Raw genomic sequence first — 22,781 nt, forward strand, 5'->3', positions numbered from 1 at the left:
GGAGGCAGCTCTTCAGGGGATTTACAAAATGGGAAATGGCTGGAGTGACCCAAGCCCCTCTGAGCATGAGCATTTGGCTTTCCTTGGAGGCCCTCGTCCGGAATTCACCTGGTCCCCAAGGTCATCAAGTGTGTGTCCCTCACCCCATGCAGGGCCCTAAGAGGTATGATCACAAACGGATCTGGTTGTCCGACAATCACAGCAAAGGAAGTTGTATAATTTTGCAAGTTCAAGCACAAAGCGGAAATAATCTGTTTCTGATTTTCCTCTTAAATATAGAGCATATAACTTTGAGGAGGTCACTTCCAACTTTAAAAGAATTAGGAACTCATCCCACAGGACAGCATTTCCCAAAGTATATTCTGAAGGATAGTGGTTCTTTGAGACTTTATAGCTGGTGTCTGGGGGAAACCGAGTCATGCAATCAGGCACAGCCGGGAAAGGTTGCATACCCCTCTCTCCTCCCAGACATGCACAGCCTCCGTTCCTGCAGTAAAGGCTCTGAAGTCCACACATTCCCAGACTTATTTGATAGATCCTTCTTTACAAAACGCTTAAAATCTCATGGAACTACTATTTTACAGAAGCCCACACTAACTCTATATAAAGTTTGCACTCTAACCAGTATCGAACTCTCAATATGTGAGCTGAGTGTATTGTTCCCAGTTGCTTTTTAAGCCACCTAGTTAACTCATTTCACTCTGGCATAGCTGGGGGCTAATTGCATTAGTGTAGAAGCACATTGCTTGCTGAGTCACATAACACTTGAACTTCCTAATGGAGAAAAGTCAGTTTGCTTCTCTGAACTTCTGTTTCCTCCTTTGTAGAGTGGGATCTATCATATCAAATCCCATAGATTTTGAAGACTTTAACCCTGAGGATGTGAAGGCCCACAGCTCAGTGCCTGATGCTAACCAAATAACTGGTAGAGAATAAATGGAGAACCTAGACTTCAAATAGGACGGGAAGGAGGAGAAGTGGCCTAAAGTCTGAGCCAGGGGGTGGCACCCAAACCAGTCAAGGAAAGCCCAAAGGACAAGTGAGTCTCCTCTTGAGAATAAACATATAGACTCAAAAGTGCAGTACTTTGGGACAAGAATGGATGGAAGAGGGCGCCTGGGTGGCTCAGTTGGTTAAGCGACTGCCTTCGGCTCAGGTCATGATCCCAGGGTCCTGGGATCGAGTCCCGCATCGGGCTCCCTGCTCTGCGGGGAGCCTGCTTCTCCCTCTCCCACTCCCCCTGCTTGTGTTCCCTCTCTCGCTGTGTCTCTCCCTGTCAAATAAATAAATGAAACCTTTAAAAAAAAAAAAAAAGAATGGATGGAAGAGAGAGAAAGAAAGAGATGGGTATCTGAGTTTGTGTTTTTAAGAATTTTTGAATCAGGGCGCCTGGGTGGCTCAGTCAGTTAAGGGTCTGACTTCTGCTCAGGTCATGATCTCAGGGTCCTGGGATCGAGCCCGCTGAGGGCTCTGCACTCAGTGGGGGGTCTACTTCTCCCTCTGCCCCTCCCCCTGCTGGTGCTTGTGCTCTCTCTCTCTCTCTCTCGTAAATACATAAAATCTTTAAAAAAAAAAATTTTTTTTTGACTCTAAGAATGGTACCAGTTAGCTTTTGCTGTCTAACAAACCAGCCCAGAATTTAGTGTCTTACAACAACAATCACATATTAGTTCATGATTCTCTAGGTTGGCACATTTGGGCTGGACTCATTTACACACGTATAGTCAGCTGTTAGGGTGATGGTCCGGATGGTCTAAGATGCTGTCACTCATATGTCTGGTAGTTGGTGGCTGTCAGCCAGGAAGCCGGGTTCTAGCTCCCGTGGTCTTTCCAGCAGACTAGCTCTGATTTGTTCTCATGGCAGGAGCATTCCAAGAGGGGCCAAAGCAGGAGCTGCTAGGCCTCCTGGTTCCAAGATGTACAATTCAAGCAACCTCACTGCTGTCACATTCTGTTGGTGAAAGCAAGTCAGAAGCTGGCATAGATTCAGGAGGTAAGGAAATAGATCCTACCTCTTGATGGAGAAGCTGCAAAGAATTGATGGCCATTCAGATTTTCCCAAATAGAGGCCATTGGCCTGGGAGGCTATTTGGCAGACTGGGAAGAGTTCCAAGTGTCCGTTCCTGGCCAAATGGTTTCTTACACCTGCCTGGGAGTGTCTACTCCCCTGTGTTGTCTGTCCTGGCTTTCTCCATTTCTTCCCCTCCCTCCCTCGGGGCTTTTGGCCCCACTGCTTGGTTGAAAGAGCTCTTATCAAAGTCACCAATGACCCACATCTTGCAAAGCTGATGGTCAGTTCTCTGTTCTACCCCTACTTGGCCTCTGAGGTGTAGATGAATCCTCAGTGTATTAAGGAAAGTTCCCAGGATACTAACTCCCGTGGCACACCTCTTCTAATTTCTCGAAGCTCTTTCTTCTCCAGTTATCCCCGTCACCTTACTGGCCTCCAATTCCTTCTCCTCAGGGGCTGTACCTTCTCTCTTTCCTTTGCCAGCCCCTCTTCCTCTCCATGCTGGAGGGCTCCAGGGTCTGTCTTTGTCTCTCTTCTCTTGCTACATATGTCTTCTTCCTAGATGATCTCACGTGGTTTAATTTGATCTGATGACTCTCAATTTTATATCAATCGATCCAAACCTCCCCTCTGAGTTCCCTGGACAACTCCACCAGGATTTTAAAAAGATATCTCAAAATATTAAATGGCCAAACAAAGTAATTGATTTTCAACCCAACCTCCCCCTTCTCTCCCTGAGCTTCCTTACCTTGGTAAATAAAGGACAGCGACATTTACCTCGTTGCTCAAGGCAAAAACCCTTGGGATCATCCTTGATTTCTCTTTTCTCCACATTCCATATCCAATCTGCCAGTAAATCTTGTTGGCTCTATGTCCAAGATGCATTTCTGGTGCTGTACCCCAGCCCAGCCCCAGCCTTCTTGCTCTGAGATTGACTTTCTCACCAGCCTCTCTCCCAGCCAGCACCCCCCTGTCCTTGCTCTGTGCTGCGGCCTTCTGAAGCATCAATCTCATTTTGTATCACGTCCCAGCTGAAAACCTCCCTGTGGCCCTCACTGAAACTGGAAATAAGTCTAAACCACTTGCCAAAGCTGCGAGGCTCCTTCCTAGGTCCAATGTCACCCCCTCTACCCTCCCAAAGTCCCTTGCTTGAGCCCCCCTGGGACTCAGGACAAGGCTGTCCCTCTCTCATAGTCTTTGTACTTGTGGTCTTTTCCATTAGGAAGCTCTTCTTCCAGATCTTTAATACATATCACTGCCTGACATCTCCCTTTCGTGTGTTTGTTTTCATATACGTTATATGTCCCCACAACTCCCTCCCCAGTAGAAGACAACAGAGACTTGGCTATCTTGCTTATGGATGTATCCCAGAGCCTGGGGCAGGGCCTGATTCACAGGAGAAGCTCGGTATACATTTGCTCACCGAGTTGACCACGAGGACTATAACTAAGGTTGTTAGAGCTACAAGAGAAAGGGTCCAACCTCCTGGTTTCCCAGATGGGGAACCAGAGGCACAGTCAATTACCCAGGGACGTGAAGGCAAACTTATTATGCAAGCCAAGTCGGTGCTGCACGTCCTTAGGTTCTTTTCTCATAAGCAGTAGCCGCTGACAGTGTTGGTTAGGTATTTCCTCCTACAATCTGCTTGCCAGGTTATCATGAAAACAGATCTCAGAACAAATTGTGACATCCATAAAAATATCTATAAAACAAACATTTATTGGCCAGTAGCCGCAAAACGGGTTCCTACAATCTGTTCTGTAAAGTCAGCGAAGGCCTAGCTCTCTGTGCTTTTAGGCGCTCTACCACCTTGCATGAAGGGTCCACTCAAGAAAGACGCAACATTCCTGAGACTGCTGGTCACGTCAGGCAGCCAGATACCTTAGAACATGGGATCCTCAAAGATTTAGCCCCACACTTCATCTCTAAGTGAAATTCTTTTACTGTGAACAAGAAAGGGGTGGTGTCTCATTTTAGACAATCTACATATCTTGAATACTACTGATTTCAGCAAAGGGGAGCTCATTTCTTTTTTTTTTTTTTTTTTTAGATTTTATTTGAGAGAGAGAATGAGAGAGAGAGAGAGAGAGCACATGAGAGGGGGGAGGGTTAGAGGGAGAAGCAGACCCCCCGCTGAGCAGGGAGCCCCAATGCGGGACTCGATCCCGGGACTCCAGGATCATGACCTGAGCCAAAGGCAGTCACTTAACCAACTGAGCCACCCAGGTGCCCCGGGGAGCTCATTTCTAATACCTGTTATGCTGGGACGCCTGGGTGGCTCAGTCAGTTAAGTGTCTGCCTTCAGCTCAGGTCATGATCCCAGAGTCCTGGGATCAAGTCCCACATTGGGCTCCCTGCTCTGTGGGGAGCCTGCTTCTCGCTCTCCCTCTGCGGCTCCCCCTGCTTGTGTGCTCTCTCTCTCTCTCTCTGTTAAATAAATACATAAAATCTTAAAAAAAAAACCTGTTATGCTAATTGATGAGCCGTGAATTTCATGGATGCATTCTGTCATTATGGGTGGGGTTCTCTGGGCTAATCGGTAAAGCTGCACGGGTGGACTGAAAGAGGGAGAGCTGCAGAGGTGTGGAGAGCTGTTTGTGTGATTTTGTCTCTTCTTAACGCCCAGGGACCACAGGTGGAAGAATTCCCACTCCGAAAACCAGCAACAGGAGCCCTCCCATCCACCCCCCACCAACAGAGAGGCAGATATTAAACCTTCAACAGCACACCACTGGCTAGCTGGGTGACCTCTGGAATGTGGTCTAGCTGTGAAATGACCACCTCCCCCGCATGATTACCTCTGGACTGGTGAGACACCGTCCTGGCTGCACTTTAGAAATTACCTGGGACCTTTAAGATAATACCGATTCCTAGGTCCCCGTTGGTGGTGATTCTGACTTTGCTGAACTAGCGCAGGGCCTGGATATCAGCATCCGTTTATTTTTTATTTTTTAAAATTTTACTTATTTATGTATTTGAGAGAGAGAGAGAGAGAAAGCGTAAGCAAACCAGGGGAGGGAGAGACACAAGCAGACTCTGCACTGAATGCAGAGCCTGATGAGGGGCTCAATCCCATGACCCTGAGATCACAACCTGAGCGGAAACCAAGAGGCAAATGCTCAGCCGACTGAGCCACCCAGGCGCCCCTCAGCATAGCTTTAAAACTCACTAGGTGGTTGTAAACTGCAGCCAGGGCCACACTCACCCCTGTATGTCACACTATCTGTGTCACACATTCTAATGGTTTCTCAAAACGTTCACAGCAAAACCAGGATTGGCCCTAGGCTGCTGACCCCCAGCCCAGAGCTCCTGGCAAAAAGAGGGAGAAGTTAAAAATAAGGTGTCACTTCTTCTGAGATCTCAGTGTTTGCAAATGTGGCTGGGGGCAGCCCACAGTACTTGGGGTCAGGTTAGGGGTGGGGAAGGGCAACAAAGAAGCTCAGGAGCCCAGGGAAGGGTGTGCTAGTCCCAGCGAGCTCCAGGCTCCCCATGCATGGCTGTCACAGCCCCCTCCCTCGGGGCACTACTTATAGGGGCTCGGGAAGAGCCCACAGGGGTTGCTGGATGGGGATGTCACCAGGGAAGACTTGAAATAGAAGAGAAAGTACAGCTAGCTAGAGGCCAGAACAAAGGCCAAGCGCAACTGGAAAGAAAACCCCAGTGGGGAGGCTCACCCCCAGGGAGAGGGAGAGAGACAGCCCCTGGGAGGGGGGGTGACTAGGGGATGAGACCAGTACCTCAAAGAGAGGGTGTAAGGCGAGCTCTGCAGGGCTGGGGGAGGGAAGCTAGTCCCCTAAAGAAGGGTAAAGAGTTAGTGTCCTCCTCCTCAAAGGACAACTTTTAACACTGTGGTAAGATGTCTTTGTAGCCCTTGGCTACTCTTCTCAGGTCACGTGCAGCAGTCCCTGGTTCTGCGTCCCTACGCGACATAAACACCCATGCAGGACTGGCTCCTTTAGTACCAGGAAACCGAATTCCCTTGACTTCTCTGGGCAAGGCATTGCCTTCCAACTGCAGGGGCCAAGGGCTGGCTGCCCCCAGATGGGCCACATTGGCATGAAGTTTATTTTGAATTAAAAAGCATCAAAGCCCAGCAGATTCAGGAAAAGCTCTTTACTTCCCCCTCAATTGTCTAAAAAGAATTTAGATGGAGCATCTGCTCCAGGAAGACACAGATAACTACATTATGATATAAAGTAGGTATGGTAGGGGCGCCTGGGTGGCTCAGTCGGTTGAGCCTCCGACTCTTGATTTCAGCTCAGGTCAGGATCTCAGGGTCGTGAAATCGAGCCCCACGTCAGGCTCCACGCTGAGCGTGGAGCCTGCCTAAGATTCTCTCTTCTTCTCCCTCTGCCCCTCCCCCCCTCTCTAAAAAAATAATAAAGTAGGTCTGGTAGAAAGGGAGGAAGCTAGCAAGGCCTGTTTGAGCCAAGTCCTCTGTGTCCCATTGTTCTGGGGGGGGGGGCGGGGCACCCAACAAACATTTGTTTATCAAACATTTACTCTTTTTCATCTTCCTGTGAATTGTATTTCTTCCTTGAATTCTCAGATGCCTACCCCTTTCTCCTTAGTTCAGAATGACACATATCCCTCATTTTGCCTGTCTGGAATTTTCACATCTATGTGGATTCCTCATATGTATTCTGTTAAATTTGATTTTCTCCTGTTAATCTGTCTCATGTCAATTTGATTCTTAGTCTGGCTAGAAGGACCTTGAAGAGGACAGGACATGCTATCCCAACCTTACTTTCTTCCTTCTAGGGCAGGGTCCTGGGGGCTGGGGCAGGCCTGGTCTGTCTTGGCGTCTGTCTCTCTCTGGGAGTGTGGATTGTATGTGAGGCTTGGGAGTCCAGGGCCACGGACTTGGACTAGGGTGCCATTCCTGCAGTCACCACCAGGGACCCCGTCTAGCACTGCCTTGAGCTCGACCTCTGGGCCACACATTTAATTACTGAATGCCCCAAACAATTGCCTGACTCCCAAACCCCAGGCTGAGCTCCGCGGGAAACAGCGGAGGAGTCAAGACGGGGCACTGGGAGACAGACTCTGACCCCAGGCAGAGGAGACGCCGGGAGGGGAGAGGCTGGGTCAGACCTGGTCTGGGTGTGTGCAGGGGTGCCATGGGACACAGACTCTGACCCCAGAACGAGGAAACGCTGGGAGAGGAGAGGCTGGGTCAGACCAGGACTGAGTGTGTGCAGCAAGGGCCAGGGCCACTGACCTGGCTTGTGGATGGGTGGTGGGAGGGCTTCCCGGAGGAGGAGGCCCTGGGGGGCAGTGTTGGGATCTCCACCGGCCTCAGAGAAGGGGATTCCCGGAGGCTTGATGGAAAAAGGCTAGTTGGGGATCTGTGACAAAAGTAAACTCGCGGCCCCAACCAAGGGGACCCCTTAGCCCCACCCTGGTCTGCCACACCTTCCTAACTGAAGTCGGTCCTCCACCCCCCTCAGGCTGAGCAGCTCCACCTCCTTATTCCATTCACGGCTTGCACATTCATTTGCACACTTTTAACACCTTAGCGGTTAATTCCTGCCCTCTTCCTACAGTCTTCCCTCTTGCCAACAGTGGAAAGCGCGCCTCTCTACGTCCCCCCGATTAGGTACGCGGGCTTTCTCCCCGGCGCACCTTTGTGCACACTCTCCCACGCCCCCCTCGGCGCCCTTCGCGCGGGCGTCTGCAGCGCGGCCCCAGACCTCGTTTGCATAACCCTCGCCCCCTTCCCTCCCTGCGCCTCCAGCGGGTCCCGGGCCGCGGCCCCGCCCCCCTGCCCGCCCCCTTCCAGAGGCTGGGCCGCGGCCTCGCGCCCATTGGTCGCTGGGCGGACTGGTCCGGGCCGCGGCTGTGATTGCGGCCAGCCCATGTCAGTCCCGGAGCCGGCGCGGGTGGAGGGGCGCGCGGCCGGGCTGGCAGCCGCAGGTGGGGCTGCTCACGGCGACGGACCTAGCCTGGGAGCCCCGGAGCCCCGCGGAGAGTGCCCAGGATGCCCCGCGGGGACTCCGAGCAGGTGCGCTACTGCGCGCGCCTCTCTTACCTCTGGCTCAAGTTCTCGCTGGTCATCTACTCCACGGTGTTCTGGGTGAGTGACCCCAGGGGGACCCTGAGATGGGGGCGTGTGTGGAGCCCGACACTCCCTGGACGCCGTACCGGGGTAGGGTCTAGACTTGGCTGCTCCAGGGAGGGCGCGGGGAGTGCACGCCTGGTTCCTCGTCCCACTCTCCCTGGGAAGCAGGAAATTGTGGCGCCCGGCTCAGCCTGAATGTCAGCAGCGGATGGGCCCGGAGCGTTAGAGCCCGTTGACTACGACGAAGGAGCGCTCGGTGGCTCACCTGTGTGCACCTGCCCAGAGCGTTGGTTTTCCGCGTCTGCTGCGCATCGGCTGGTGCGCTAGGCGGTGGTTACCACGGTGTACCGGGTGTTACAGAGTCTGCCTCCCCATCAGCTTGTGCGGAAGAAGTGGTCGGGCTTTGTGGTCTGGATTGGGCGGGGAAACCTGGACTCCCGGGGAAACCTGGACTCCCACTAGCTACTTACGGATGTCCCAGAGCGAGATGCTTCCCTACCGTGCCTCGGTTTCCTCTTCCGTGGAAGGAGGATGGGCGTGCCTTGTCAGCGGAGTAGTTGGGAGGATTTCACCAGATCACGTCTGGGGAGGTCTCCAGGAGCTCCTGGCTGTCGGGTAACTTCCGCAGCCGCTGAGCTTTACCTCTTCTTGTGTATTGCTGTGCGGCAGTGTGTTAGTGGTTGGACATGAACTAGGCTTCGAATCCTGCCGCTACCACTTTCTAGCTGACTGATCTTGAGGAAGTTACTTAAATTCTCTAGGCCATAGTTTCTTCATTTGCAAATAGAAACAGTAATTATATTCAACTTTAAGGATGGGTGTGGAGATTGAATGAAGTAGTCCAAGCACAGTGCTCAGCACCGGGACCAGTGAAGAGCTTAAGAAGTGTGAGCTATTATTATTATTATTATTATTATTATTATTATAGACTGGGAAGCTGGGCCCTCCTGGTTAGCTGTCACAAGAGACTGATTTCTTTATGAAGGTTTCAGACTAGGCTGGACCCCCACCTAAAAATGAGGACATCTTTCTATAAGCCAGCTCCAGCCTTGCCACTCTAGAATAGTCTCCTGCTCCCAGTAGTCACAGGGCAGACTTGCTCAGGGACTGGAGGGGAGATCCCTGGCTCCCATCCCTCTTGAAACATTTGCACACTGTATTCTCCTCTTCAGACCCTCGCTGGATCTATTCTGTTAGCAGGAATAGCTAGATCTGCCTGATAACAGGTCTGACTGTCCATTTGGCCCCTCTATGGATATGACCTTGCCTGGTAGGCAAGAGATCCAGATTCTAGTCTTGTTCTGTTTTTGACTCACTGGGAGATCTTAGGCAAGTCACTTCCTTGTTTGGGACCTCCGAGCTGTTAAGTGACTTGCCTATCTAGAGAACTAGGCTAAGCCCAATTCCCAGGCCAGTTCTCTGATTTTAGGTAATGTGGAAGAGAGATGAGCAGTAGATTTGGGGGTCAGAGGATGGAGCAGAGGATGGTGGAGGCCTCAGGGAGGCAGAAGGTTGTATATGGGATTGGGGTGGGGGTGATTCTCTCCCAAAGTTGCATCAGCATCAACCAGAGACTTTAAAAAACACTACAGATCCCTGGGCCCTGGCATAGATATTTGTTTAAACTTATTTAAGCTCCCTAGGTGATTCTAGTTTGTATTCAGGGTTGTAAACTGCTGGGCCTGATGGTCTCACAGGCCCCTTGGTTCTGGGATTCTTTGCCTGCCCCTTGCTTGTCTGGCCGCAGGAGCTCTTCGCTCTGGAGGTCACAGTTGAAAGAGGGAAGGCTAAGGTTGTTGGGGGTGGAGGGTAGGTAAGAAGATAAGGGAAGACCAGGAGTCAGAAGGTGGGGGCTATGTTTCTGGCTTCACCCTTCTGTCCATGTGTAATCCCTGACCAGTCTCTTAACCCCCTTGCACCTCCATTTTCCCATCTGTAAAATGGGTAACTGATACCCTGCCCCACACCTCACTGGATTGTTTTTAGGATTAGTGATATGGGAAGATAGTGACATGTGGGTGAGACCAGTGCTGTATAAAAGAGAGTTATACAGTTACAGTTGACCTCGACTGTCAAGGCCTTGTTCTGTCGCTGTCCCCTGTGGCCTGCAGGGAGACCACTCAATGGCCCTTGCTTTGCTTCTCTTGGGGCCGGGTGGGACTCAGAACTTGGAATCTTTCCTTTCTAGCCAACTGAGCTTGCCTTACCAAATCCTTGACTTCCCATCCCTGGAAGTATTTCTGCTTAAAAACCTCCCCACCCATGCCAAGAACTCAGCCACCTGACAGCTCTGCCAGGGCAGCTCGAGGTGCCAGATTTTCACTGCAGGGTGAAGGCCAGCGGGAGGAAATAATGTGTCCTAGACAGGCTTTGCTGCTAATTGGAAACCCCTTATAGGAAGGCCCATTATCTCTGGTACCATCCGTTGGAGTGAGGAGTGGGGCCAAGGGTTACGTGCTTTATAAGCCCAAGGTACTAAGACCTTCATCTCAAACTTAGGTCTGGAAGGGGCCATAAGTTTTACCATAGTCATGCTCCTTCTGTAAGGGACTTTCTGCTTTCAGTCTTATTATCAAATATGAAATGCAAGGACACTGTACACAATTTTAAAGTACCAAAGGGTAGTCATCAGTGACAAGCCTCCAGCTTCCCCCCCTCCCCTCGCCCACCCTGTCCAGAGGGGAGGGGACATCTATGATCAGTTTCTTATCATTCACTTCAAAGATAGCATCCTAGCCATAGGATGCCCTAGGCGTGGACATGTGCATGCATTACATATTCTTTTTTTTTTTTTTTTAAAGATTTTATTTATTTATATTTGAGAGAGAGAGAATGAGAGAGAGCACATGAGAGGGGGGAGGGTCAGAGGGAGAAGCAGACTCCCTGCTGAGCAGGGAGCCCGATGCGGGACTCGATCCCGGGACTCCAGGATCATGACCTGAGCCGAAGGCAGTCGCTTAACCAACTGAGCCACCCAGGCGCCCTCTTTTTTTTTTTTTTCATATAAGGGAGCACAGGATACACAGTTCTGCCCTTACCTTTTCACTTACATTTAAGTCCATGTGAATTTTGGAGCTCTGGTAGTGGCCACCTCATTCTGTCTGATGGCTACATAGAGTTCACTGTAGGCTATGCCCAAAGTCATTCAATCAGTCTCCAGCTGGGGAACTCGGGTTGTTTCTGATCTTTGGTGACTGCAAACAGCAGTGCAGCAAGGAGCTTTGAACATGTCATTTTGCACATGTGTGTGTATATCTGCAGGGTAATTTCTAGAAGGAGAATCAGTGGGTTAAAAGGATACGAGAATGTATAATATATATACAGACATGCACTGATCATAAGTGGATGCAGCCTGATGGATTTTTACAAAGTGAACACACATATATAATCAGCCCCCAGGTCAACCACTAGAATGGAGAGCAGAGGCCAGAAGCTCCCCCTTGCACCCGCTTCCAGTCACCAGCCCCTCCCTCCAGCGGTAATCACAGTCAGAATGTCTAATCGCATAGAACCACTTTGCCTGGTTTTGTATGTGCGTTTAGAATTTTGGTGTTTGTTAAACTGCCCTTCGTAGAGTTTATACCAATTATAGTATTATTTACTCTATTACTTTAAACTGACTCACTTTTTAATCTTTTTTTTTTAAGATTTTATTTATTTATTTGAGAGAGAGAGAATGAGAGAGAGTGAGTACATGAGAGGGGGGAGGGTCAGAGGGAGAAGCAGACTCCCTGCCGAGCAGGGAGCCCGATGCGGGACTCGATCCAGGGACTCCAGGATCATGACCTGAGCCGAAGGCAGTTGCTTAACCAACTGAGCCACCCAGGCGCCCTCACTTTTTAATCTTAAATTATTTTTTAAAAGGCGGCTTTATATCGCCACTGCCAATGGGAAACCGATACTGAGCGTGGACGAGAGCATGCAGCTGTAACACTAAATAGTGCAGGGAAAACAAAACGTGATTAAATCCTGGCTGGATGGGTGATGTAGGCTGTGGACCTGAGTTCTGTGTTCGAAAGGCAGGCTGGCAAGTGTTTGAGAGGCTGAAAGACAAACTGGCACCAAACAGATTTGCTCCCAGATGCAATGGGAAGGATGGGAAGGAGAGTGAGCAATGAAAATTGTTTCTCAGTCTATGAGTCAGTATAAATGTGACCTTGAACTCCTCACATGACCTCCTGTCCCACACCTGGGGGCCCTCTCGTTTTCAGAGGGGGACTGTGGGGCTCAGGGCATGTTTCAGGGTGCCTCCTCGGCCCCAGTTCAGGGCTCCTTCCAGTAGGTCTCACCCAGGGGCACTGGGGCCTCCTCTTCCTACCATGCAGCGTGAATCACTCTGACACATGTGCCCTCAGCCCACTGGGGACACACCTCTAATTTTAGCACTGACCACAGAGTATCCTAGAGAGCCGTTTACACCACCGTTTTTCCTTGCTGGACTGTGGGCTCCTGGAGGTCAGGGGCGTGGCTCGTTCATATCCTCTTCCAAGTGCTGGTCTTGGGCCTGGGCACAGAGTGAGTGCTCAGGGAAAGCTGTGTCCTGTGAGCCAGGATCTGAGGTGGGGGCCCCTGGATCAGGGCATGAATTGGGTGTGTAGCCAGCAGTGGTCAGATTTGCTGAGGCCTTGGATTTGCAGAGGGGCCTGGGATGATCACGGAGGCACTGACCCTCTGGAAAGCATCAGCCTGTTGCCTTGACAATGGGGTAAGGATTTCCAGTTGGGTACAAAAGAGTGTCAGGGCTGGGGGATATTGACTAATCAGGAAGGAAAGGACTTGGGGTGGGGGAGGTGAGTGGGAAGTCCTTGCCTTCTCCAAGGATGGACCCCATTATCATAGCTTGGCCTGTGATTCTTTATATTTTCCTATAGTTTAGGTTTAAGAGTGTGGACCGTGTACCAGGCTGCGTGGGTTCAAATCCCAACTCTGGTATTTATAAATTGAGTGACTTAAGCACTAACTTCCATGCGGCCTCCATTGCCTTATCTGTAAAGTGGGTGATACTGGAGAGTTGCCGAGACCCTGAAAGGGATGAATATACAGGAAGAGTTTACAGCAATGCCTGGCACATTAGCATAAACACTATAGCAACTACTTAAGGATTAGCCAATCTTTTCCTACCCCCGTCTCTATTTTTCTAGGAACTCAAGATCCATAGACTGAGAATTAGAAGGGTCCTTAAAGGCACCTCTAGAGTGACCTTTCCATTTTACTGAGGAAAACAGGCCTGGAGAGAGGAAGCGAGTTGCTTTAGACCCCATAGCAAGTTTGGGACAGACCAAGAGCAGGATCCATGTGGCCTGACTGCATTGGGTGGCCATGACCTTCAGCAGCCCTCACCCTGCCCCCTTCTCCCCCCCACCCCGTGGTCTCCCCCTGCTGTCAGGGCCCAAGGTGTGGGTGGAGGATAACATTTCTGGAAGGAGCCATGTCCCTGGCCTCCAGTTAGGCACTAGATGAAGCCAGACATAAAAGAAAATAGATTCAGTTTCCAGCAGGAATTTCTAACTTTTGAAAAGAGCTTTATTGTTTTTGTGAAAATAATATGTGTGCTTAGTTAAAAAAACCTTTCAGGCAATTCAGGTGAGTACGCTGAAGAGTGTAGAAGTCTCCTTTGTTCTGGCCCTGGGAGAGCACCCCTGTTACACGCTGATAAACACACATCTGGATATTTCCTTGTACCTACAGGCACAGACTTAATTTCCTGAATTTTAAAAATTATTATTGTGCTTGAATCCTCAGGCAGGCCCATTTTCCTCTTGTTCTAGGCAAGCATTTCAAAGAGAACATAGTGAAATTTAAGCAGAAAGTCACTTCATCCTGGAGAAGCAGCCACCAGGCCTAATGGGCTGTCAGAGAAGATCTGGAAGCAATGGGACTAGGGTCCCCTCTCCCAGCCTGGCCAAGAGGCCTTAAAAATCCAGAGAATCAAGAAGGCAGACCTGGAAGGCACTTGGAGAATCTTCCAATGCATTCATTTCACAGATGAGCAAACTAAGGCCTCAAGAAAGTTTCTTTGCCCTTAGCTTAGGCTTCTGAGCCTGAGCCCTTCTCTTCCTCTAAGAGAGGCATCGTTTTAAATTGTAAGAATGGATTGGGACCTCGCCGTCTTTGGCTGTTTGTTCCCAGGATGCAGGAGTAACAACCTGTCCTCCTTCCTACCCAGCCTGGTGCCTCACCTCTCCGGGTGACTCACAATGCCAGCGGGGGTGGGGCTCAGAGTAAACCAGATAAGAGACTGGTAATGAAATTTCTGTACCGGCTGGCTCCATGTACAGGGGGGAAAGAGGTCTTCTGGGTTAGCCCAAAACACACGAGATTGAGATTAACCTTGTCCAGAGAGAACCTATGGATGTGAGTGAGTTTGAATTGCATCTTAGTGGAAGGCGGGGAGTCCAGTCCTGACCTGCAATTCTCTCCAGGGTGGAGGTGGTTCTTTGCTCCTTCAGTCAACAAATAGTTATTTGATGCCAAGTGTGTATGCCAGGCCCTGTGATGTTTACTGGGAAATAGCTTTGAACAAGACAGACTTAGTCCAGGCCTTGGAAGACAGACATACCCGTAAGTAAATGTAGCTTGCGATCAGTGCTAAAGAGGAAATTAGGGAGCAGGGGGAGGAGATGAAAGTTCCTACTTTCATGGTGTGGTCAAGGAAGGCCTTTATGAGGAGCTGGCATTTCAGCTGAGGTCCAAGGAATGAGAAGGAGCCAGCCATAAAAAAGTACTGCGAGAGCATCTCAGACAGAGGGAGTAGTCCCTACAAAGGCCCTGGGGTAGGCCAGCATGGCTGAAGCAGATGGGGAAGCCTAAGAAGGGCCAAGGTGTGGGTGGGAGGGTGGCAGGGGCCTGGTCCTATGAGGAGTATAGGGTCTGAGTGACTGAAAGCAGAGGTTTACTTGTCAGGACCCGATGGCAGGGCCGGCTGGAGACACAGATCAAGTGCTGTGTGATCCTGGGTAAAGGACCACCTCTTTGAGCCTCCTACACTTCTTGTCTCTGGATACACTAGAGGCCTTGGGGCGGCTTCTTCAAGAGGAGAGATGCAAAAGCATCAAGCACCCTGTAGGGCCTGGCGTCCCCGGGGGCCTTGCGGAGCTCAGGGGGGCTGGGACTTAAGATGTGAGACCTTCTGGAGTCTGTCTTATTAGAGGAGGCTACTTTCTGCTGGGGATGCTCTGTCTGCAGAGCAGATGGCTGTGGCCATAGCCTTAGGCTGAGAAGTCTGACCCTCGGGCGTGCATGTGGCCTTTTTCAGGGGCTGGGTCCTTCCCAGCCCTTAGTCCCTGGGCTCTAGCAGTGTACCAGCAGAAACCGTGCGCCACATGATGGGCATGCGCGTCCAGGCAGAGGCCGTCCTGGAAGTGTCCCACACGGCGGAGCACTGGTCCCAGCACCTGGGGAAGTGGGGCCAGGAGAAGCACTTCCAGGAGCCCAGGGGCCAAGGTGTCCCTATGCCAGGGAGTGGGAGACAGAACTCAGGGTCACAGCCTACATCACCCACAGTAACTAGCTAGGATTTAATAAAGTTGTCCCTCCACAACTCCTGTCCTCTTATTTCTGCTCTGATCATGACTCCCCCCCACCCCTGCCCTTGGGCATGCAAAGAGTCAAGTGGCCACTGCCACTCCTATGGGAGCCCAGAGCCCAGCTGCCTGTCCACTGCTGACTCAGTGTCCCCGCCAGAGCCTCCTGGGAGGCCCTGGCCGGCCCCGCCCCCAGCACAGAATGTCTGCAGCTGCCTGAGCTCTCTGCTAGCACTCGGTGAGTGATAGCCTCTCAAGGGACAGGGCTGGCTCCTCTCCCCCACCCCCAGCGCAGCACAAGGCCAGGCAAACAGTGATCCTGGGGCAGAGGTTGGGCAGAACCAAGCCAGCGTTCCAAGCTGCCGCCCGAGTTCCCTGCTGCACACAAGGCCACACAGCAGGCCTCTGTCCCCGGGCACAGCGGCAGTCCCGTTTACAGGGGGGGCCCCCATCCCCCAGATGGAAAGGCTAATCCCGGGGGGAAATCACCGAGTGGGGCTCATCGTCCCCTCTGAATGATGTTGTTCCACTGGCCACACAGTCTGAGAACCAGAGGCAGCTGCTGTGGGGTCTGGCGGATTTCCTCCCGTCTGAAAGGAAGGGGTTGCGCCAGGTGCCCTCCGCGGCCCTTGCGAGTCAACGTGGGGCATTTGTCCAGCTCTAGGCTAGGCCTGGGCCAGGAGGGGGAAATGGAGAAGACAAAGGTGTCGTCTTCCCCACCCAGAGGGTCACCCCGCGAGGAGGATGGAAGCTAATGTGGGCAGGAGCAGCCAGAAGTCATGGGTCGTTTCCTGTCCCGCTGGGCAGCCTGGATTGTGGAGGAGCCTCGGGGTGACTTGGAAGAGGAGGGAAGGGGGCTTAAAGGACGATGAGGAGCGCAGAGAGGAGCGCAGACGAGCCTCAAGAGAGGGAGGGCGGTCACAGCAGAGGGACGATGGCTGGGCCTGGACGCACCCCCGGGGAAGGCTGGGCCTGGAGGCCACGGAGACCAGCTCCATCAGGTAGCAGATCAGGGGAAGATCACTTGGGTGATGGGTGAGGAGTGAGTCTGATGGGCTGCATGACTGTGGACAAGTCAGCCACAAGTCTCTGGACCTCAGTTTCCTCATCAGTGGGAAGGGGAGAACTTGTGGCACATCATGGGGGCCAGGCAGACGGGGCGGAGCCTGCAGTACAGCTGCTGGGCGCTGGCATCACCGGCAGGATCCCTGTGCTCCAGGGTGTTGGTCAGGGGGTGCCGGAGGGTACGGGAGGGATGCCCTCGGGTGCCTGCCTCACCAACACTGTGTTTCACCTCTGGATCCTCAGAGCAACCCGTGTGAACCACGCAGACAGGGGACACTTGTTCCATTTTACAGCTGAGGAGACTGAGGCCCCCACCAGGGAAGGGACTGGCGCAACCCACCATTTGCATCCATATCTCACCCCCCCCCCCTCTGGCCCCGGGGACCTCACTGTTGAAAGTGCCTGCTGCCTGCTGTGTTGTATTTAATCTTTTCCAAAGGGAACTTTCTCACCCAGGGAGGCATTTGCATCTTGGCCTGCAGGAAAGTAAATATTTGCATGGAGGGGAAGAAGGAAAACAGCTTTGGCCGGGTCTGGACTCAGAGCCCCCCTCCTTTCTGCTGGGAGAGAACCACCTACTCCCAGGGCTGCTGGAAGCCCCTCCCAGGATACTGTGCGTGGCCTTGGACCAGTCACATAGGCTTTCTGTGCTGTTTCCAATCCCTTACCAGAGGATGGGCTGTGCTGGGGGCAGCATGGTGGGACCATGGTGGTGCCTGGGGCCAGACACTCAGTTCCTGTGCGCGCATAGCATGCCGGGTGCTGTGCTGGGCTCCATGTGCTTGGCAGAGGGCAGAAGCCAACCCCTGGGGCCACCCCATTTGCAGACTGGGGCCAAGTCCCCTAGTTGGGGTGGAGTGGGATGCTGGCTTCTGGGGCTGGTGCCAAACTCTGAGTCTGGGTCACTTCCTGAGGTCAAAAGGACCTTCTAGGTCAGTGGGCCTCAACTATGGCTTGAGGCTGCTGGTCCTGGTGGATTTTGCTAGTACACACCAGGCCCCATCTTCGGAGTTGATACAGTGGGTACGGGGTGGGACCTAGGCAGCTCTAATTTTTAAACGTCCCCAGGTGATTCTAATGTGTAGCTTGGAGTGGAAGCTGCAGCTCTGGTGGTGCCTGTGAGGGAACTCTGACCGGACTGGCCAGGTTTCCAAGCCAACCTTCTCTCCGTGTGAATCCCGAGTGACGTGCTGAAACTTCCCTAGCCTCCTGGACAATCTGGACAGTGTCTTTGTGCTGGGAGTTAGTGCACTGTTTGCAAGAGGCTTGTTGCTGGTGCTGGTCCCAGGACAGGAGAGAAGGACTAGCTGGGGTTGGAGGAGGGGTACGTGGGAGTCAGCAGGCTCAGCCTGGGTGAGAAGGGCCCATGGAGGCCTGTGGAGACTGCCAGCTTGGGGATGTGGGAGATGGCTCAGGAGGCTGGGCTTCTCTGGAGCACTGGGATGTATCTGGGGAGTGGGGGGTGGTCCGTGAGTTCTAGAATATTGTTTTCCTTTTGGTTATCTTTACAACATTCTTTCACCGGTTCTAAAGGTAACACTTCTCTGTAGTCAACTTTGTAACTTAACAAGTATTTTTGTGAGTCAGAGATTCACACTTGGGAGTTGAGCTAGGATGGTTCCCCCCCCCCCCCCCAAATTATGTCTTCAGTTTGAGAACCACTGATGCATGGCCATCGTGTTTGGAATGTTGGTTGTGATCTCGTTGACCTGCAGTTCTGACTCCTCTTAGGAAAGACATGGCAGGCGGTTGCCCATACCCATTTCCCAGATGGGAAAACAGTTCCAGATAGGTGAGATGTATTTGTTTGGGGTCATGGTGATGAGCTAGTGACCAGTTAGTGGAAGGATGGGAACTCGATTTCTGACTGATCACTGAGCTCTGCAGTGGATTGATGGTCCCTCACCCCACCCTCCCACCCAAAAAAAAGATACGTTCATGTTTTCGAATGTGACCTTACTTGGAAAAGGGGTCTTGGTAGATATAATTAGGTTCTGAACCTTGAGATGAAATCATCCTGATCACCTGGGTGTGCCTTAAATCGAAGGCCAAGTGTCTTTATAAGAAAAGGCAGGGGAAGCTTTGGGACGAGACACAAACACAGAGGGAAAGACCACACGGAGGCAGAGGCAGAGGCAGGCGGGCTAGGCGCCTGAAGCCGGCAGAGGCGGGGAAAGATTTCCTCCAGAGCCTCCGGAGGTCGAGGAGCCTTGTGACACGTTGGTTTCAGACCTCAGACCTCCGGACTGGCTGTTGCCCTAAGCCACCCAGTTGTTACGGCGCAGCCCCAGCAAACTTGGGATTCCTGAGGGCAGCTTCGGGAAACAAGCGCAAGCCCTCTCTGCTCCACGAGGTTGTCTCACCCGTGCGGGGCACAGCTGAGCAGGGGTAATGGCCTTCCCTTTTTGGGGGCTGTGCTGAAGACTGCCGAGGCCCGGATGGGGTTTGGGGGCGGAGCAGGGCTGGCGTGGGGGCGAGGCCTACCGTCCGGCCCCGCCCCCGCCCCGCCCCTGCCGCCCGCGCAGGCCCGTGGTTATGCTCTCCGATGGAAGGAGGGTAAAACGGGAGGGGGATGTGAGCTAGCTCTCAGGAAACTGCTTGCCAAGCGGGGCTGTAAAACATTTACGCTTCTCGTACAGCCTTTCTCGTCTGATCTCGTACAGCCTTTCGGAACAGGAGTGTCACCTGTTACCTGGCGCAGGTAGAATGTGACTTGGACTTACAGCTGGGCCAAACTCCCAAGGGCCGCGGAGGGCACCTGGCGCAACCCCTTCCTTTCAGACGGGAGGAAATCCGCCAGACCCCACAGCAGCTGCCTCTGGTTCTCAAACTGTGTGGCCAGTGGAACAACATCATTCAGAGGGGACGATGAGCCCCACTCGGTGATTTCCCCCCGGGATTAGCCTTTCCATCTGGGGGATGGGGGCCCCCCCTGTAAACGGGACTGCCGCTGTGCCCGGGGACAGAGGCCTGCTGTGTGGCCTTGTGTGCAGCAGGGAACTCGGGCGGCAGCTTGGAACGCTGGCTTGGTTCTGCCCAACCTCTGCCCCAGGATCACTGTTTGCCTGGCCTTGTGCTGCGCTGGGGGTGGGGGGAGAGGAGCCAGCCCTGTCCCTTGAGAGGCTGTCACTCACCGAGTGCTAGCAGAGAGCTCAGGCAGCTGCAGACATTCTGTGCTGGGGGCGGGGCCGGCCAGGGCCTCCCAGGAGGCTCTGGCGGGGACACTGAGTCAGCAGTGGACAGAACAGCTGGGCTCTGGGCTCCTGTAGGAGTGGCAGTGGCCACTTGACTCTTTGCATGCCCAAGGGCGGGGGTGGGGTGGGGGAGTGATGATCAGAGCAGAAATAAGAGGACAGGAGTTGTGGAGGGACCCCAGTCCCTGTGACAGGAGTGGGGCCTGTTTGTCCCTGTCTTCTTTCTCCCCTGTGGACTCCTCTGGGGCTGGCCTTAGAACCGAACTTTCCTTTTTGCAGTCGAGAAGCCCTCCATGCTGCCCCCTGTCCAGTCTGCTCGTGCCTTCTGGATCCTCCTGTTTTGTTCTTTTTAAAGCTAACGATCAGTGAGCCCTCCCTCTGTTTGCTGGACATGCTCTCATTTACTCGGCCGGCCACCAGAGAGGCGGCATTGGCAGCTCTACGCCAAGGCGAGGAGAGGCCCGGAGAGGTTAGGGAACTTGCAAGGAAATGCCCAGCCTCACTCTCTCTCAGTTCCTTTCTGTCTCAGGGGCTTCTCCTTGGAAGACCGTTTCCCTTTTGGAGACTTGGGCTGTTTGAGGGGGTCGTTGGTTCATGGGCTCCGTTACTCAGGCAGCCATCTAACATTTCTGAGGCCCTTGGGGGCCCTCCTGTTCTCCCCGACGCTCTGCTAGAGGAGCAGGGGCCCCGGTGTGGGGAGCAGCTTCCCCAGGGCAGGGGCTCCGGACCCCCACACCGAGGTGGGCCGACTGCCACCCCGTGTGGGTTGTGAGACAGGAGGGAGCGGGCCCGAAGCGGCACCGGGACCCAGATCTACATCGGGCTCTCTGGAACTGCAGGAAGACAGAAAAGGAGCTGGCATCCCTGTCGTTCAGTGTCCCTCACTGTCCTTTTAATATTTCCGTCAGGCTAGGGCATGCCAGGGCGCGAGAACTCTTGTTCCTGATGAGGGAGGGCATCTTGTGGTGGAGGGAGCACTAGCCTGGGAGTCTGGAGACCCAGGTCACAGCTGCTGTCCAATGGCTAAGATGCTGTGTGACCTCGCGGGAGTGACAGCCTCTCTCTGGGTCTCACATTCCCATCTGCAAAATAAGGGGGTTGGGCCAGAGCCGCGTCCATCTGCTTATTCCTGGTGGTTCGCAAGAGGCTTTTAGGTGGTCCCTGGGGTAGCATTTTAAAATTTAATAGATATGCATGAAGTGTGATATGTGCGGAAGAAAATAATTACTCTCTCAAATCTTGATTTCATAGATATTGATAGGTTAGGTCAGGATCATGTTTATTTTACTAAGAAAAAGCTGATTTAAAGAAAAATCGTGGAACCTCCTGGTCAGGTGTAGGCACTTAACACGGTCTTTGTATCTGTTGACTTAAAAAAAAAAAATGGGGATTCTCACTACGTGTTAGAGCACCTTACAGTTTACAAAGGAGTTTCCCTGTCTCCCGGGGTCCTCTGTGTGACCATCGGGCTGGTGTTAGTGTTCCTACTTAATGGCAGAGGCAGCCAACGCTCAGAGAGGGAAGTGGCCTGTCCAAGGTCACACAGCTCCTAAATGGCGGGACTGCATCTTGCTGGTTTGTTGTGTGTGTGTTCTCTTATCCTAATTTTCTTAAAGCAGAGGAGGAGGGAACTGAGGGTATAGAGTGACCCCCTTCTGCCTTCCCCCAGGCCTCTCTCCCGTGCACAGGGAGGAGCGTGCCCTGAAGCCTCGGGGTCCTGTTATCTAGTAGGCTTTCTTGGTTGTATAATTGGTAGGTTCCTGTTATAACCTATATTTAGCCCCGGTTTGCAGTTAGTGAGACATCTGGTGAGGGCATTAATCCCAGGCTGCAGGAAGCAGCCTGCCCCCAGCCTCTGGGAAGCAGGCCCCTGGCTGTGGCCACAGAGACTTCCCAGGCCAAAGAGAAACTCAGACCTGTAAACAGGCTTCCTCTTGGGAAAAATGGAACTTGGATCTTGCCGGCTTTCCCAACTTTTTATTGTAAAAAGATTAAAACAGAGAGAGAAGGTGAAGGAATGACAAAAGGAACACTCAGATGCCCATCAGCCAGAATTGAAACATTTGGCCAGGTCAAAGTAAGTTGCAGACATGATGACAGTTCACTCCAAATATCCCAGGATGCATCTTCTAAAAAAGAGAGAGAGAAAAAAAAGAACATTCTTGGCTATAACTACCATTATCATGCCTAGGGAAATACAACGTCCATATTAAAATTTCTCCAGTCGTCCCTAAAATATTTCTCACAGTGCATTAAAAACAACAAATCAGGATCTAGCATCACAGTTCCTGCATTGCATTGAATCTCATTTTGACAAAAAAGTGCATCTGAAACGTGAGTGGAAATACCTCTGAGTCCCTGAATGTTATATGTTCTGAAGGACTGGGAGGACGATTGTGTGTCACCTGTCTGCCTTTGCCTGATCCACCAGGATCTGCTGGGGCCTTGCGCTCTCGTTGCTTAGGGAAAATCAGCAAGTGGATAGGGGAAGGCTTGCTGGACCTGGATATTGCTGTGATGCAGGGGTGGAGGGGGCCTGCATGAGCCCTCGTCCGGTTGGAAGCCAGACTGGGGACTCCCTGAGTGTCCACCCCGAATCCCCAGTGGCACATGCCGGGCCCTGTGCCAGCCCCTGTGCCAGGTGCTCAGGGGAGCTGCACAAGCCAGGGCTGGCTGCCCACATGGCCTGGTGTTGCTAGATCGTGGATGCTCTGCAAATAGCCAGTGTGTACGAGCAGGTTTTCGGGACGTCTGTGTGCCCACGGATATGTGGGACGAAGTCTTGGGTTCCCTGGTTCTGGAGGGTTGGGGTGGGGCAGGAGAGGCCCTTTCTCTCTTGCAAGCTGGAGAAACCTGGTTACCGGAGAAGCCTCAAATCAGTAGTTCCAAAATCAAGTTGTCAGAGGGGAAATGAGCTTGAAAAAAAA

General features: G+C 52.5%; 1 protein-coding gene across 2 annotated transcripts in view; it reads left to right on the forward strand.

Annotated features, from left to right (window-relative positions):
* Positions 1–7,898: 7,898 nt before the first annotated feature.
* TSPAN15 (tetraspanin 15) overlaps positions 7,899–22,781 on the forward strand; it is a 49,432-nt gene continuing 34,549 nt past the window's right edge. Inside the window, exon 1 of one of the 2 annotated variants that reach the window (XM_044916482.1) lies at positions 7,899–8,087. In XM_044916482.1, the coding sequence (XP_044772417.1) occupies positions 7,992–8,087 (96 nt within the window). In that variant the 5' untranslated portion in view covers positions 7,899–7,991. The remainder of the gene's footprint in view (positions 8,088–22,781) is intronic. The other variant, XM_044916483.1, reaches the window with a different exon arrangement.

The sequence above is a fragment of the Neomonachus schauinslandi genome, chromosome 6 (assembly GCF_002201575.2).
Source record: "Neomonachus schauinslandi chromosome 6, ASM220157v2, whole genome shotgun sequence".
Taxonomy (NCBI): domain Eukaryota; kingdom Metazoa; phylum Chordata; class Mammalia; order Carnivora; family Phocidae; genus Neomonachus; species Neomonachus schauinslandi.